The 19,340-nt window shown below is 39.9% G+C and overlaps 1 protein-coding gene across 1 annotated transcript; it reads left to right on the plus strand.

Annotated features, from left to right (window-relative positions):
• Window positions 1-8,131: 8,131 nt before the first annotated feature.
• LOC134207375 (uncharacterized) lies at window positions 8,132-8,728 on the plus strand. The gene has a single exon (XM_062683100.1). The coding sequence runs from the start codon at window positions 8,132-8,134 to the stop codon at window positions 8,726-8,728; it is 597 nt and encodes a 198-aa protein (XP_062539084.1).
• Window positions 8,729-19,340: the final 10,612 nt, after the last annotated feature.

The raw sequence follows: 19,340 nt of genomic DNA on the forward strand, positions 1-19,340 counted from the left end.
CCAAAATTCTTTTTGCCTTTCTCGTATACAAACTATACTTAAAGGCTATATGTTCGCTCCAAAAACGAACTTTTTATAGGACCCCCGTAGACCAATAGTGTTATATACCGATCGACTCAGCTCGACGAATTGAAGTGATGTCTGTTTGTGTATGTGTGTGCGCAAAATAATCTCTCTCAATCACTGACTGACACTCACTTATCCTTAACTTCTATCTAAATCTTGTCCCATTGTTTCGTATCAAAAACCGGCCCAATCGGACTATGGGCTTCGGAGTTATGGCCAGTTTTTACAAAAAAAAATCTTACTCTCTATTTAGGCACTTCAAGACAAAATTTTCAAAACGACTTATCTGCTTTTGTAAACAGAGATTCAAACGTCGATTGCACGAATCTCATAGCACTTCGACACAAACCAACGCCATCATCAGGTAGCCGAGACCTTCACCTGCCTATTGGTAGTGTTTGTTTGCGTGGGAGTGTTATCAGATTCGTCGAATCGACGTTCGAATCTTTGTTTACAAAAGCAGATAAGTCATTTTGAAAAGTTTGTCTTGACTTACTCTCGGCCGATTTGCTCGCAACATTCGACGCAGAATCATGTCCCATTGTTTCCTATTAAAAATTGGCCTGATCGGACTATTGGCTCAGAAGTTATGATCAAAATACTTTTTTCATACCAAAAGTGCGAAGAAATTACTCCCTCGCAAGAAACGAGAAAGGCACTATCACCGCTAGGTGGATTAATCTGGGTTTTTTGATATGGAAATGCTAATATCATCTTCCAAACTTGGACGTACATGTTCATGATAGCATTAGAGGCGAAAGTATAGAATTGATAGTTCCGTTAGGATACGGCAGGCATGAAGAATGTTTTCATAGAAGTCGATTTGAAAGCGAGCGGAGGGCAATATTTGTGATGGCACATATCGCACGACCTTCCTTCTGCCAAGCTCCCGTATGAAGGGGGAGGGAAGAATATCAGTGTGGAAGCTGATATATCTCCACTGGCAAAAGGAAGGTGGTTTGACTTGCTCATATGCCATCGCGTGCGGAAGGATTTGCTATCGACGAGTACTGTCTCCAAATTTATAATATGACATCAGCATTTAGTCGAATAGGATTTTTATTGCACAGTTCTGTTTTCTCATTGCGCCGACTTTTTTTTTATTGGCCAAATATACTGGAACTAAAATCGTTTATGTTATGCATTGTTATGCAAAAGAAAAAAGCAAGCAAGAACAAAACTTTTTTACAATACAGTCGCCTCTCCACATCTCGATATTGAAGGGACCATCGAGATAGGGAGAGATCGAGGAATGGAAGGAAAATTGAAATGGGTACTAGATCCAAAAAAGCTCGTTGCTATGAAAACGACAACAAAACAAATGTCGTTTCCTGTTGTTGATGTGTTTGTTATTGTCCAAAGATGGTCTAGTAGCCTAAAAATTTGAACATATCGACATAAGGAGAGTGAATCCTGAACAAAATATGATCAGAACACATCGAGATAGAGAGATATCGAGATAGGGAGATTTTCGAGACGTAGACAGATCAAATGTATGTAGATTGAAGGGACTGAGGAAACCATCGACATAGGGAGAGATATCGAGATATCGAACATCGAGATGTAGAGAGTCGACTGTATAAAATTCTTTAAAAATTCACAAGTATTGATACGTAATCAATAAACCGCCTCAAATCTCATTACATTATCAAACACAGATGCAGATTTTATTATTTCGATTCATTTTATGTTACAAAATTGATATATTTACTTGTGACAAAAAATGGAAAGCATGCATGTTTGCTTAAGGAATACATTAATGACCTTTCGACCAACCCCTTGCTAACTTTTTTTGTCCTCGAAACACTGGAAAGTATATCTGAAATTGAAAATATTAATCTGAACGTAAACAGTTCAATTGATACGAAATGAATTTAATGGTTTTTGAAAAAACTTATAAAATCAACAAATCCCTGTGCGCATTCTGTTTCCATCATCATAAACACCATCAAAGTCAATATAAACTATGGCATGACCGTCAGGAATTCGATCGGAAATTTCTCCAGGAATTCCTTCAAAAAACCTCCACAAATGAAACCAATTTTTCTGGAGATTCTTAAAAAAAACTCTCCTACGATTAATTCTGACAATGAGCAATTTTCAAAGGAACTTCTAAAGGAATTACCGACATGCTAAACTTTCTTAAAGAATTTCTTTGATCATTCCTCCAAGAATTTCTTCGGAATTTTCTCCAGGGATTCCTTCAGAAAATCTTCCAGAAGGGGATAAATTCCAAAATTCCTCAAGACTCTAAGAATTTTCTTCAGGTATTCCTTCAGAACTTCCACCAGGACTTCCTTCGGAAATTATTTCAGGAAATTATTACAAGAAATTTCTTTGGGAATTATTTATCAAAATAAATCCAAACCGTTGTTTTTAGAACAATTTTGGCTATTTAAGTACAAGGAGCGTAAAGGAAATGTTTAATTTGGTGGGTCACGTGCCCCATCGTGTTCCAGCTTCAGAAGCTAAGTTACCATTATTGCTTTCTGTAGCCAATAAGACCTTGGATGATCTAACATTTAACACGCCAATGCGGGTAAAAGTGACAGATAAAAGCAAACAAATCTCCTGAAGGTATAATAGCTATTTAATTAATGCCTGACAGGTTGCCTTGGTTCGGCAGATGCAAACGCACGGCATACTGTGATTTTTGTGCTGGCAAATCATCGGCGTGAAATACGAAATTCGGCGGCGTGTCGCCAACCGGCGTATGGCATGGCGCGCCGCCGATACCATGATCGGCGTCGGCGTACGTCAATAAGAGTCAGCGGCGGCGCACAGGTCTAACTGGCAGCACGTCGTTGTCGTGGATAAGTGCCTTAAACGTGTCGTGGAACGTTAACCTTTGAAGGTAATCACCATCCAACTCAAGAAGCGAAATGGTAGGCAACTTCAACTTAGACAAGGTGGAATTGACGCCAAGGACATCACGAGGGCGAGTGACTTCTGGAAGAATTAGCGGAGTCAGTTTAACTTTTAAATTAGCTTTAATTTTAAATACCTTCAGCTCGAATGCAGCACGGATTTTAAGATTGGCGGTCTCACCATCACTGGTCGTTTCGCTGTCCTCCAGAACGACTTGCACTTACTCGAGGGATACCCATAGTACGTCCAAATTCTCCATTCGTAGCGGTACCTCGAGCTCATCCCGTCCGGCATCGTATTGGACGATGAACTGCTCTGCTCGGCCTAGCTGCGCTAGTAGTGTCGTCCTTCGAGCGGTAAGCTGTTCCCGCAGTCTAGCACTTACGGTAGTCGAGCTGGTGCTATCATCTGGCATCTTGCCGAAGAGGAGGGTGGCAGGAAGGAAGTCGGAAAGTGCCTGGCAAACAGAGAAACCAGGTAGACCTGAATGGAATGAAATGGAATGGATACAAATAGGCCATTTGGACAGGTACTAACCTTTTCCAAGGCTATTCGAGCATAGTACAATATTGATCTGGAACACATGAACAATTAGAGAGCGCCGGGACTGTGTGGTCAGATGTTGATCTTTATAAGCTTTGTGTAGTAATCACTAATAACTGAGGCGGCATTCAAAATCCTCAACTAGGCATGCAGTATTGTCCGGATGTGGAAGTTTAACGATATCCCATGCAAAAACAGTCGACGACGACTGGATGTAGGTGATGTGATCGTCTAGTAGATATAATTCGCTAGCAACGCCGGCGACGAAAGATTTATGCAAAAGAAAAAAGCATCTTGAAGCACCCACAGCTGCACATGAGAACTTTGGACAGGTACGTACCATGTACCTAATTAAATAGGCCTTGGATTCAATAAGAGCAGCAACGTGGATCGGCAGCAATGGGAATTTTTAGCATAGTGTTGGCATCTCAACAATGCACAAGACTGCGAAGCAAAAAATTTCCCAAATAAGCTCAATACTACAGCCGAGTAAAAAAAAAACAAAATGATGGAATATCTCCAAATTATGTCCTTCTCAAAGGGCCCGATCAGTTGACATCTCTTTTGTCGGTTTTGATTCAATTTCGTTAGTTTCGCGTTGCAGTCTCTGAAGACATCCATAAAATGTACCGTCAAGTATTGATGAGTTTAGAGATGATCAACATTACCAACATTTTCTGTCGAGGGAAGCGAAAACTGATACAAATTCCAGTACGTATGTGATGTAGGTGATGTCATTCGGAGCGTATTGTTCCCCTTGTATCACACAGGCAGGATCTTACGCTGAAAAATATCTTGTATTGAAAATTCCGATTTGAATCAGCTTTCGTTCACTATGCTTATCTCCGACACTTGTCCAATAGTAAGTGCCTAAATAGTATCGCACGCACTTGAAGGTCCAGATAGGTACACCAAAACGTATAATTTGGTGGGACAGTTGTTAACATTTCCACCGATAATTGCCCTGCATGGTAGAACAAATTAACTCAAATCACGAATGTTTTCGGTTTGTTTTCTCGATTGCCTGACCTGGGCGCGAAGACTAGCAGCAGTAATTTGTCGCTTGACATATGTTTGATTGCGTCACGAACGCTGGGCAGGGCAGGGCCTCTAAAACAAAGGATCACGTTCCGTCCTATCCGTCCGATCCGTGTGCGACTTAGAGGGTTGCTGTAAATTAGAGCAGGTGGTAACGCTCCGATTCCGGAAGGTGTGAAGTATGGTCTAATGGGTAATAAATTATAGCTTCCAGGGAGAAATAGATCTACGATTGGATCTAGTTGCGCCGTACGCGCTCGGTGATTTGAGAAAGGTGTAAATTAAGTCCAGGTCAGAAAAGGTGTTTAGTGTCATTAGGCTCGTGTTCAAACAGTATTTACAGGTTATCGCCCATCTGTCATCGGTTGGATGAATTCGAAAAAAAAAATTCGGTTATTTAAGCCGTTAATGGGTTAGAGCAACTTTTCAAAAGCCAACCGCAAAAGAATATCTTCTGAGTTGGAAACGTAACTTTCAACGATTAAAAAGGCATTCCGAGTGCTGTAAAATAAGACAACCGTCGTAAATAAGCTTCCTCAATGCGGACTTATCACATTTTTGAAGGTTCGTTTGACACTTTGACAATGTTTGCACCCGTAAAATCCCATTAAAACGATGACGAGTGCCCCTTTTTAGTGTTCGCCACAGACGACGACTCCCGGATCCGGAATGCTCACTCACCCGGCAAGGGTAGAAAAAGATCATTAAACAACCCTTCGTTCGGTTGGGAAAGCTAAAAGTGAATCTTCAATTTTAAAATTCACCATCATTAGCTTCTGCGAAAAGAATTGTGCTGGGTGATGTTATTGGCAAATATAGTGGTACATTTAATGGAGGCAACAGACAGCACAGTAGTGCTGGGAAATAAATCGATCGAATGACAAATGATTCGATTTGCGGGAATTATTTATGACAGTGTCGAAGCGCTCGCGATGGAACTCCAAGCGAGGGGTCCCATGATTATTGAGGTCGTTATAAATTAGGAGACTGCCTTATTAACATTTTTTCGTAGTTGTGTATTTCTTCATTTACTGTGATAAAGTATTTACCATTGAAATAAATGCGGTGAAAAAAACTTCTGTAGACCCCCCGAGTTGGTCTAACCTCCAGTTATAATAAATCACTTCACACTGATTACACACGTTTCTACAATGAATTCCAATAACTGATTGAACTTCGCATTCGATTGAGTTACCGACTAGCATTTGGGAGGTCCACAATGCATGTTAGAAATTAAAAAAATCGTAAAACGAACATTCATGCTCCGATTAGCCCGCACAATGTTTGCGTGCCTAATGTGCCGGAAAGGACACGGCGACTGTGTTTATCAAACGCCTTGGATGGAAGCGCTTTCGTCCTGTCGCTGTGGCCCGCTTCCGTGGGTGGCATTTTATCATCGCTTTGTTTCCGAGTTGCAGCGGACGCAAATATTGGGACAAGAAGGGTACCTCCCAGGAGCGGTCATAAGGGATCAATTAGCCACTGCCGCCTGTCGCCTTTTCTTGGGTCGTAACCCAGAGAAAAAAACAACACACAGCATTACTGCCGCTGCGTTGACTGACTGCAACTGATTATGAGACACTGTGCGACCCATCCAGGTAGATGCTCTTTGAGGGTGGTTTCGGGGTGCCATAAAACTGTTATCGGTTCCGTTCCGTTGGACTGATGTCTTGTTTCGGGGTTGCATTTTTGCTTTCAGAGGTGCCGACTTTCTTTATTGGTGGCAATTCGGTATGGATTGGACAACCCAAAGGACTAAAGCCAATGTGGTGTCAATATGGGATAGCAAGTTGGTATACTCGGTGGGCGATGCAAAAAGCTTGAGACATTTTAAAGAAACGGCAATTGTGGCAGTATGAAATCCATAACGAATTGATTTGGTTGAAAATACAAAAAAATATTTCAGATTGAGACAAGCAAAAGAATTTGTCCTTGGAAACGAATCCTTGGAATAAATCGTTCAAGAGATTCATTACTTAAAATTGAATTGAGACATCGTTCTTGGAACAAATTAGAGCCGGTTTAGGAAAACCTGAATGGAAAATCGAACTCTGTTTTGTAGAACAAATTATAAAAACAAGGAAACATTAAAAATTTCTAGGAACTTTTTTCAAATAGGCGTAACTGTGTTTGACCTTGAAATTTGAAATGGCTAATATTCTCTCAATTCAGCATATTTCGTTCAGCTAACGGTACTACCAGATAGATCGGAATCTATTCTTCCTGTTAGGTACATAAGTTCACCAAAACAGTTTAATTAATGAGCACAGTTGCCGTTCCAAAATCAAGCTCAGAATCATGTACGCCCATTTGAAAAAAGTTCCTAGATTTCATCTGTATCTTATTTGCGCATACGACCTAGCTTTGGAAGGCCGATAAATCGCCTGGGAGATCATGTTCTATTCGAACTCACATATTTTAATTTTCAAAATCAAGAAAATCAATTGTTCGATTTTCAGACAAAAGACAACAAACGAATCAAGCACAATAACTCCCAACTCCCTTCGTCACCACCCTCACTTCGTGACGAACAAAAGCATTGCACCCGCGCAAGATTCAAATAGAACATTTTAATTTGAATTTATTTGCGAACCACTCGGCCCATTCATCTTCCTTCGGTCAACTGCCAACAGCAGCCATCCGGCTGCGTCCACAACAGTCCCCTCATTTCATTGTTATTTTTCCCTGGTTACTCTCCGAGATTTGAATATCTCATTCACCAATTTACCCGAAAGCAATGCTTCATTGCAGTTTTGCACCATTTAGTGGACAATTAATGTTCCATTCGGCAATCATAAATATTAATCAAATTAAGTCCACAACTGTTTCGGTGCGGACGGAAAAGCGCGATCCGGTCAGCTCTAAAGGACGAGGACCGACCAACGGCCAACCAACGGGAACTCATGTGGAAATGATGATTTATTCCCCCGGATTTTTTTTCTTTCCTCTCGTTACGCTACACAGGAAAGGACACACATTTTTTCACACTCAATCTTGTTATTAAGGGTATATGATTTCCCGGACTCGATTTATTTATTACTCTCAAACCCAGTTCCAGCGTGGAAATTTGAAGGAGTTCATCACCATGCTGCCCTGGATGTGAGGATGTTGAGGATACACCCGAGCACGTGATTTTCGGCTGCCCCGGATTTGAAGCAGTGCGGAGAGAGATGCCTATCCTAAACACAGAGAATATTATTGAAGAAATGTGCCGAGATGCAGAAACGTGCAATTCCGTCACGCAAATACTGTCGGAGCTGCGAAAGAACCCTAACTAGAATTGCAGTGCAAGACGAGGTGCTAGAAGCACAATCAGCCTCCCCCATGAAGTAATACTGAAAGGTGGTCCCGGGAAAAGGAATTCCTGATAAAGAATGTAAGGGTTTTAGTGGATAGCGGACACGGAATACCACTTGGAAAAGAACGGATTATATCGTGTAAGGCTGCGGTGTATTCCCCAGAGTTTATTTCTTGTTTTCTTCTCTGGTCCGACATTCGCACTCCAAGAAAACTGGTAAATGAGATCCACAGAGCCTAATTTCTCATAAGCGTTCCGCAGGGAGTAGGTGAAAGTTTCCAGCGTTCTAGACAGGAAGTGCCATAACTCTATGGAAAAATGATTACTGTCGAAGAAGTCACCATCGATTGGAGAGAGGTAAAGCACCTTGGGGTAATGATCGACGACCGGCTCAATTCCAATAGCCGCGTTGATTATGCTTACGAGAAGGCAACTAAAGCGATTACAGCGTTGACCCGAATCATATCTAACAATCCTGCGATTAGTAGCAGTAAGAGAAGACTCCTGGCCAGCGTATCTACCTCAATACTTAGATACGGAGCTCCTGACTCGGCGGCTGGTGTAATCACGAGGAGAAATCTGACTCGGCTCAATAGGCTGATGGCCATGAGAGTAGCAAGTGCATATCGTACCATAACGATGGATGCGGTTTGTGTCATAGCAGGAATGGACCCCATAAACATTTTATTGGAGGAGGACTGTGAGTGCTACAGACGGCGAGGAACAGCTGGTGCTCGCGTGATTGCGAAAGCCGATTTGACGAGGAAGTGGCAGCTGACTTGGGACAGTAGTTCGAAAGGAACGTGCACATATCGGCTCATTCCGAACCTGTCGTTGTGGGTGGATAGAAAACACGGGGAAGTCAACTTCTTCCTGACACAATTCCTGTCGGGCCATGGATGTTTTAGGAAGTAGTTGCTGCGTTCGTAATATAAACCCCGAGAACATCGTGCTAGAAATGTGCAAGAACGAGGATTCCTCCTCCTTATTGGCATTACGTCCCCACACTGGGACAGAGCCGCCTCGCAGCTTAGTGTTCATTAAGCACTTCACAGTTATTAACTGCGAGGTTTCTAAGCCAGGTTACCATTTTTGCATTCGTATGTCATGAGGCTAACACGATGATACTTTTATGCCCAGGGAAGTCGAGACAATTTCCAATCCAAAAATTGCCTAGACCGGCACTGGGAATCGAACCCAGCCACCCTCAGCATGGTCTTGCTTTGTAGCCGCGCGTCTTACCACACGGGCCCCAAAGAACGAGGATACATGGAACGAAATAGGCAGAGCGGTAACGCAGATCATGTTGTGAAGCGATGACAGTAGAACGGCCGGTTACGGGGAAGCTTCCGCCATCGGTGAACTTCCTTTCGCGGTAGGATAAATCTGCCCGGAGCTTAGTGGCTCAAGATTACGAAAGATTGGTTTCGAAGAATTTCCGTCGCCGGGGAGCTTCTTAATCGGAGTAGGCTATACTAGGCCTAGTAGATCGTGACGCGTTGTAGCACTAGTTTCGGGTCGTCGGAACACCACTGAACCGGAAGCTATGCTCGACCGGTATTTCGCTGAAGTAAGAAAGGGCTCCAGACCTGCGCCAAAAACACCTAACACAAAAGAAAAGTTAAAAGTAATAAAGGATAGTCAACAAGCCTTACACGGAAGCGAGTCGTCGGTTCTGAGGGAAATTGCTACACGGGAAACTCTCAGTCGGAGTAGGATAGATCTCCTGCCGGAGATGATCTGAATAGTCAGCGATTTATCTGGGAGCTAAATGGCTCAACGAAAGAGTCTTTGAGAATGTCAAGAAAATTATGCTGGGAGGCAAATGGCTCAATTTTTAGTAAAGTTCAGTTTAGGGAAGTTTCCGCCAGCAGGAAGCTTCTAGACTATATTTGCGGGCTACGTTGCTCATAATAAGGTCAAATATAAAAAGTCTTGCAAGTTTTTTCCGTCTTAAATTTAATGTTTCTAAATCTAATAATCTGCAACGGTTGCAATAGTCTGGAAGACTAGATGGGTCGTTCCATGGTAACTGTCGAAGTGCGTATCGTACGAAGCTGCATTGAGCTCGCTCCATTCGGATAATTTGAGTTGTGGGATGGGGCGACCATACACACACTGCGTATTCCATTATGTTCACAAAGGTCATTAGACTGTTTGTTGTCGAGCGCTTTTTAACAAACCCGTGCTGCTCGTCCGATATCAGTGGAAGAGAAGTCGTGTACAGAACGCTGTGAACCAATAGAGTTAATAAACTATAGAGGACGATTGTCGCTGCGGTTCTCTTTGTTGTCGTTCCCAAACATGTTGGCTACACATCTGTCAAAACGTTCTGATTTTTTCCTCTTTGACATTTAATGCCCTATCCTCGCCAGCAAAAGTTGTTTCACCAGTGACGACAGCGACAGTCTTCCTCTATAGTTTATTAGCTCTATTTGTAAACCAGATCTTTAAACACCTAGGTCAGGCAATACATGATTGAAATATCTCTATAGTTCCCCACAGCATAATTATCACTAGCCTTAAAGATCGGAGTGATTGAGGCTAGTTTCCACGCAACTGGTACTCTCATTTATCGATCTATTGCAGATAAGCGTTAACGGCATCAGCAAATTAGGAGCACATTCATTTAAAAACAGCGGTGCTAGATTTTCCGCACCAGATCCTTTCGAAGTGTCGAGATTAAGCAAAGCCGACAAAACATCCATCTGGTTCACTGCTAAGCATGGGGGGGATGTGCTCATGCTGGCCGGGAAGGGGCGGTGCTATACACACTCTCGAAAAAATCCGCAACTCCTGCTGGTGAGTCAGCAACGGCGTCGTTAAAGGCCAGCTCGGCAGGAGTACGGTTTGTGCTTTTTCGACTTTTGATATACGACCAGAATGAAGCCGGATTTTCTTTTGCAGAAACTACGAAAAGCAATTCCCTGGCAATCACTAGTACTGTATTGCGATTCAAGAGAACGAAGACTGCTCAGAGTATTATTCGATCGGGAACGGGAGTAGCGTTAACGTGATTTGCAGACAACATTCCGGAGATGTTGTAATTTAATTTTATAGGAAATACATACCATGCAATCGGTGTCTATAGCATTATTCATTTCCGTCAAATCCACGTTCGATATTGCCCCATACAAGTCAGAAAAAATACATCGCCGGAAGTCAAAATCAAACCAACCGGAGCATACACGATCTCTTGTTCTCTGTAGTTTAACACGCACAGCGATTTGCTCGAGATTTCCACTGAATTGCAATTTAAGCCGGATTTAACTGCTATCAAGACCCCTTCACCATGCCGAAGATCGCTGGAGGCGGAAATTCGGTCACAACGGAAAACTGAGTAGTTTGCTGCGAACTCTGAGGTAGTGACATAGGAACGTAACCACGTTTCATTGAGCATAATAACATCGTATTCACAGGTACATAGTTTGAGTTAAAGCTTGTTTGTTTTAGAACGAATTCCTCTCACGTTTTGATAGTGTACGGTCACGACGGTATTTTCAGAATTTGCGGCTATCCAGCTTTTTACGCTAGCCATAAACCAACAAGGGGTGAATCGAATTTGACGTATGCTGTGAACTTGATTTAAAACAATATCTTAGTAGCCATGATTAGAGTCTCAAACTTACTGATCTGTCAAAGTTGATTAAACATCAAAATAAGATCTGAAAAACGAGTGCAAGTGCTCAAGGAATAATTCGTATTTCGTTTACTTTTTAGTTACAAAAAATAATAAAAAGGTTTTTTCTAGGACGCCTAGAACAGATGCTACTTGGAAAATCCTTTCAGAACATGCGGAACATAGCTTCGGATGTATTTGATCGGCTCAGGGGAAATCTTAAACTGATTTTCTATTGGACAATCTGAATGACTTTTTTACAGGTCGGAAGGCCGTAAAGCCTATTATGAGTTATTGGTATGAGCAGGCTTCAGGTTGGTCATCGATTCTTGTGGATTCTGACATCTGGGTAATATGTGATAGCCGATGGCATTGGACAAATCAAAGGTCGAGATCGTTTCGTTATACAATACTATGAGAACTTGAAACTATACCGATTCAATGTGGAAGTGGACTATGCGGTGATGGGATGTATTCATTCATATAAATATCGGAATCAAAAATTGTTTTAGGTTATAATAAATTGTATACTAGTTTGGAATTCCTGTCTCATTTTAGTCCTATCGTATTGCGATTTATTTCAAATCGTTTCATTCAAAAAAAACTAAGAGCGATTCATTAATTTGGTAAGCTTTTTCTCTCTTCATCCTCATAATAAATTTCATGAAATTTTCTCGAGTGGTAAGCATGAACAAATGTCAGACCGCTATTCCTCCCAAGCCCTTCCGTGATTATGTACACCCAGGTTTTTTTTTACACGGTTTGGTTTTAGTCGTTTAAGACCTTCAGCATCAATGAAACAAGGAGTTAACCCCACGAAAAAATTCACAAAAAATCAAAGAAAATTCAGGGGGTATTTGAAAAGCTGTGAAAATTCAGGTTACCCGAGAAATTAATGAATTTAAACCGTGTAAAAAAAACCTGGGTGTATTGTAGTTTACCTGGGAATTCAATCTTCTCCCCGTTCAACACTGAATAGACTGATCTTTAGAAACTTGCAGTGTTTGTCCATGATGTCGATGATGTAACTCTCAGGTTATCTTCGAGGATCGCAGATCCTAACTTTTAAGTCAGTTGCGCGGCTGTTAGATGATCATTAAGACGGCTATTGGCTTGCCTATAGGTTTTTTTACATCCCCCTGTCACCACGAATTCATGAGGGTTTTACATTAAAAATACCATTGGAGGAAATTTACAAGAAAACGAATTCCCGTCTATAAGAAAACAATTTTCTGCGGATTCCAGTATTCCAGAGTTTCACATAATGCACATTGCAGCAGTAATAATTATTGTTGTACAACGCGCATATGCTGGTAATATTACGAAAAATTGTGCCTCGAAGAAAAATCGTGAGTAATATTCAAATGCATACCCCTGAATCGTGCCAGGCATATATCTTTCTTTTCTTTCATTTATTTCTACTATTAGTTATCATACATCTTTGTCCATCCGGGCACACAGAAGAAGCAGACATTAAAAATATGTTTATGAGAGTATAACAATAGACCAATGCAAGATCTTGATCTAACCTCACTTATTTGACAGTTCACAGAGCTTGTTTACAAGGTGTTAGAAGAGAAATCGATGAGGAGAAAATTAAAATTCATATTTTTAGTTTAAAATTGCTGCGATCCGAATATTTCAATGATATTCTTTGCATTCAGCAGGAAATCAATCGCAAAGGACATCTACATGCGAATAAAATGACGAAACAATTTTATCGGAAGCTTCGCCAGAGGCTAAGTCCCGGTGAAAAAGCTCTGTGAACTGTCAACCTACGTCATCATGCACTGGTCTATTATTAGTTTTAGGGAAAACAGAAAAACTAGTATTTTAAACGAAATGACAGTTCAATGTTTTTACTGAGAACCAGCTGAGAACTTCAACTAGTCACAGATTGCTAAGACCAAATTATAAAAATTATAGTGGACACAGTATGTGTCAAAAGGGGTGATTCAAAGTATTATGGCACATTTGAGTAAAAAGCTGGATACAGTAGATGTATAGTAGATGATGATGAAATATATTATTGATCTACAACACTGCTCGTCATGTGGCTCTGCACGCTCAGTGAACTGGATTCTGTCACAGTACTGGAAAGTATCGTCGGTTTGCAAAAAAACCCTTCATGAATTAAGCTTTTCTTCGAATTTTTGAAAAGAAATTTCACTAGGCCATGTAGAATCCGTCAGTGCTTTCTGCTTCAGATGCATCGGCATACCCACCTTGAAAGACACAAAGCTTAGGAAGCGCACATCTTTTTCCCGGAGAACTAATTTAACAATTTTTAGATCAGTGGAGCTCAATCTTTGTTGTACTAATTCCCGGTGTATCAGCAGATAAGTCAGAGAATTTCACCTAATACACTACAGTGGATTTCGTTTTTCAGCTCTTCGAAGCGTTCATTGATATCTACCATTGCATTTTTAAATCGAACACTGCCCATCATTGCACTACATGCATTGCACATCCAAAACAAATTTGAATTACTTCCTACGTTCTTACGGACGACGTTATCCATTTTGGAGCAGTTTTGGCAGAAGCATGTCGAGCAAAAACCACCGCATTTAACTGCTCCATCCCGGATAAAAAATATCATTGAAATCCCATTAACTTTACCGTTACATCGCCATTCATTACATAATAATTACCATTGAATGTACCGAAAATTTTACAATAAAATTGCACAAGAGTTTATGGTTTTGCACGATAAAATGAATGGTAAATGAGACTTTTACAGTAAAAAATGGGGGTTGTTATGTATCTTTACAATAAAAATTTCGAAATTTTTCCATACAAAATTCAGAGCAAAACAATTGATTTTACGGTTCTTCAATGGGGTGATTTCTATGGACAAAACAATAAAAAACCTTGTGATGTATATTTTGTAATTACTTTTTTATTGTTTTACTATAGAAGTACATTAGGATTTATCAAAAATTACACTCCAGTATTACAATATAAATACAATACAATTTCATGTTTTACAATTGATTTTATTTATATAGAAAAATATTTATATTTTTATATATTGTAAATTACATTTTATTTATTGTGCTTTTAGACCAAAACTGTTTATATGACGCTAATGAACTGGCAGCAAGGCCCACTTCCGACGAGATTCACACAGAAAAATAAAATAAATATGCAGCACTGTACGGTAGGGTGGCTCAAATTAGTATGGGAAAAACTTTTTTCAATTTTTTTGATGGGCCGCCCTCTTATTCGGTTCTATTTGATGCCATGATGCTCTGGACAAAATTTCAGCCAAATCGGTCAACGTTTGGGCGGTGCTAAACCCGTTGGAAGTTTATATGCAAAATTGTATGCAGAAGCATCCAAAAACAGTGAATTGCAGTTGGACAGCATAACTTACGATGAAGAACTATGATACTCATTCAGATCTTGAAGAATTTAATACAGAATGCTATGCTAAAAACCGCGAGATGATTAGAGTTTGCCCGGCTAAGTTATTAGCATTTCTGTGAAGTGGGGTTTGAGCAAATTTCGTTTCTTTTACCTTTGAAAAGAAATAAATTCAACTCTACAACACTGCAATAAAATGCTAATATCTTTGAGAAATAAACTCTAATCTTCTCACGGTTTTCAGCAGAACATTCTGTATTTAATTCTTCAAGAGCTGAATGAGTATCTTGGTTCTTGATCGTAAATTGTGTTGTCCAACTGCAAATCACTGTTTTTGAATGTTTCTGCATACATTTTTCCATATAAACTTCCAACGAGTTTAGCACCGCCCAAACGTTGACCGATTTGGCTGAAATTTCGTCCAGAATATCAGGGCATCAAATAGAACTGAATAAGAGGACGGCCCATCAAAAAATGTGAAAAAGTGTTTTTTGAGCCACCCTACTGTACGGTGTTATCTGTCACAAAATCGAGCTTGTTTTGTCGCTGACAACGTCGCTGGCACCAAATTGAAGTTCGGAAGTCGATTTCCACACTTCCGAACGCTCTTCCGACAATATGTTGGTAGAAAATTCAAATTTTGTTCTGACGTTCATGATGTCGGAAGTAAGTTCGGAAGTAAAACGTCGGAAGTCGGAATACAATTTAGTGCAGGCGACACAATATTTTTTAGCCACGAATTGCTGTCCCTTAATCGATCGGTCACTGCGTTCCAAAGTTATTGAAAAAACATTGTTTTTCTGCCAAGGGTCCCCCCTTGGGAAAAAAATTTCAAAAGCGAAAAAAAAAATTTTTTTCAAAGATTGCAGCAATGCATTCAAATGACCGCAAATGCATATAAATTGATGGAAAAAGTAAAATCTATCCCCCTAAAGTGCTATTTCGACCTCTCTTATGTGTTTTCTTATTATTTTAATGCGCGAGAAAGGCGCCACCAACGCTAGGTGGATTGATCTGGGTTTTTCGAGTAAAGTTAATGCAAAAGTTTTTGTCACTTCTTTTTTTCAAAATACGAATTGTTCATAACATGAACATTCCAAAACCTTTAATCAAAAAATATATAATAAAATTGGCGTAACTTTTATTTTTCATCTATGTAATAATAAAAGCTATTGTTATTTCATTGTTTTCAATTGTTATTCCGTTAATACAATAATTCAATAAAATATTCAAAAATTATATTATTTTTATCTACAAGAAGGATTTTTTGATCTCCTAGATGGAATACTTTTATAGCTTGTTTAGTTTTTGGATGCGCAATTCAAAACATAAGCAAACAATAAAAAGATAATAAAATGTATCGGTAACAGTCAAATTTATTGTGTTTGTCATGTAAGTACAATAAAGGTTTTTTCTAACCGTGAAAAATCTACAATAAACGTACAATAGATTGTACTGTTCATCATACAATCTATTGTATTCCAATGGATTATACCATACAAGGTACTGTAAATTTTTATCCGGGATCCTCGGTAAGTTCGAAGTGCACTTTAAAATACTTTGCCTGCTTGTGGTTGGAAACCGGTGTACTTAATGGTTTAGCGCATGTTAACGGTGAAGGCTTGGTAGGTCTATCGTAATCTGGCAAAGTGACGTATACGCCATTTTCCAAAAATGGCGTTAACGAGTAGTACTCATCGTGCTCTTCAACAGAAAAATAGAAAACATGTAGGTTGTAATTTGGCGCATACGTCAATTTTTCAGATTACGGCAGCAGGTCTTCATCTACCTTTAGTGTAGATGGGCGGACGGTGTCTACCCAACTTCAGAAATGTTTGAAAGGTAATTAAATTATTTTCAGAATCTATGCTAAATGTGGCGAATATTTTGCAACTCGTCAGCCGTCAGGCCCCCGGAACAAGTAAAATGACTTAAGCGCCACTCCCGAAGGAGACCATCTACCACGTTTATGGGTTGCCCGACCTGTGAAACTTTTAAGGGGAGGGTCCAAAAAATGGAGAGGAAACGAGTTGGCTGGCAGGGGAGTGCAAGAGATTCACGACTGAAAGGAAAAACAAAGTAAAGCGTCAGTGTTCAGAATACTGATTTCCGACGACGACGATTGCCTTCGCGGCCGCTATCATCACCAAAACACTTCGAACGATCTCGTTCGAATAGAAAGCTATCCGTGGTTGGTTTCAGGGCCAACCTCCCTGGTAAATTTACCAGCTAAAAATCCAAAAACGACTAGAAAACGTGAAGAATCTTCTACTTTCATTTCATCAGAATTCCCTCCTGAGGAACCGTCCAAATACTTCCTTGCCGCAGTGTATTCGATCACAGAATTAAAAAAAAAAGGATTCTACTTTATTTTACAATACAATTTAATTCCTCTTCTTTGTCGACATCGATTTGTTCTTATGTTGGTTTTCCCTCAATCTGACTAACGTGCGGAAACTTATTAATTTTGGGTGTACAATAGGGGTGTGCAAATTTAATTTTTGCCGATTACCGACGAATAGACGAACGAACGGTAGGGCTAAATGAACGGCGGACAGACTAGCGGTTCAACTCAGCCTAGGGGCAAATTATCACCAAGCGCTTGGGAATCGTTTCCCAATCCGAATACTAATTTAAAAGAGCTGGGGTCAACGATACTTGATCCTGTGGAATTGTGGGGAATAAAGTGAGTCTGTAAAATGCATTTTACAGACTCACTTTATTCCCCACAGAACCCAGGTCATTGCCCGGTCCCGCACATGGTCGTATGGCTGACGGATTTGCCTTTTGCGCCAGACTTTAACCATGAACTCATTTATCTCGTGGCTGCCGCTAATGAACCTCGTGAATCAATGAACTTATGAACTATGCCACTTCACGTACGCGCATGAACGAATTCCACAAAAATGACCCTCCACGTGAGTGGTCTATATACAAGGGGTAGTTCAATTTCTTTTTGTACAACTTTTAAATCAAATATTCGTGGTACTACCACAATTTTCATCCGATAATGCATTATACAGTGCATTACTTCTACAGGTTACCTTAGCGTGAATACGTGGAAAACCCAACTTCTATACTCATCTTCTGGATATCATAACGTAACTGAAATGAGAATATTTATTTATTTATTTATTGTGTCAATCATGTTTGTAGACCGTTCTGATACAAATTTGATCTTAGAAGAATATAGTTCACCGTTACTAAATTACTAAACGCAACTTTTATCTTATATGAAGGCACACAAAGCATTTACTGAGTACGAAAGTAATGTTTCAATTTTGTCTTAAATGTAGTGAAATCAATAGCATAATGGGTCAAACACAATGGATACGTTTGCGTGCGTTTTGACAGTTTTCCCATGGGAAATCTGTCAAAACGCACGCAAACGTATCAATTGTGTTTGGCCCATAACAATGTTTATTATAAGCAGCCATCATTTGATTATAGCGTCCGAATTTCGCATAGTTAGTACGATGACTACTACAGGTAAATAAAGTTCGAATTCGCAAAGGTCTTGGTGGGATATAATAATGGATGGATTTTATATTTAGATTCCACAAAGATCATATTATTTCTGAAATTTCAAATTAATATTTCCATTTATTATACTGGAAGCAAACTCTATTTATGTTCTACTCGTTATTCAAAAAAAAAAAGTAGGGGAAATACGGCCATTAAGCGTTTCTAAGTTTATTTCATATTTTTACGGTGATTACATCCAAAAATGTGTATTTCCGAGGTGTTTTCCTACAATCTAACATATTAGTTTTTAAGTGATCCCCAAATTGCATTAAACACCAACAATACTGAAAGATTCCAGAATTGTCTCCATTTTATTTCAGAATTATGAATTTAAATCTGTGTTTGTTATGAACAACTCTGGGTAAAACGCGCTGTGGCATATATCACAATTCAAGACAAAATTTTCAAAACGACTTATCTGCTTTTGTAAACAAAGATTCAAACGACGATTTGACGAATCTGAGAGCTCTCCCACGCAAACCAACACCATCAACAGGTAGCGGAAACCTCCACCTACCTATTGGTGGTGTTGGTTTGCGTGGGAGAGCTATCAGATTCGTCAAATCGTCGTTTGAATCTTTGTTTACAAAAGCAGATAAGTCGTTTTGAAAATTTTGTCTTGAATTGATCTAACAAATGGTCGCAGTGATTGAAATACCCAACAGGCAAAAACGCACTGAAAAGGATAATCAAAACATGTTATAGGGGAACGGTTTGCTACTTCATCTCATAGCTCCTATTTCCATCCCATAAAAAACAAAGCAATGGAGAAGAATTTGGTTTGTTTATTATTTTTGTGGTTTTTTTCAGCAGTGAGCACCCATGTTGACAAAAAGAAGCGACGAATTTGGTCCCGTATTTCTTTGTTTAGCGATGAGATGGATATATGTACAGTGGGATGGAGATCGGAACAGTTCCCCTATATTTAACTAAAATTATATTACTTCTCTACACAAGCATGGTGTAAGTTCTGTTCTCCGCGTTAGTCATTTTTTTTGACTGATATTGATAAGGGCA

This window comes from Armigeres subalbatus, chromosome 1 (genome assembly GCF_024139115.2).
Source record: "Armigeres subalbatus isolate Guangzhou_Male chromosome 1, GZ_Asu_2, whole genome shotgun sequence".
NCBI lineage: Eukaryota > Metazoa > Arthropoda > Insecta > Diptera > Culicidae > Armigeres > Armigeres subalbatus.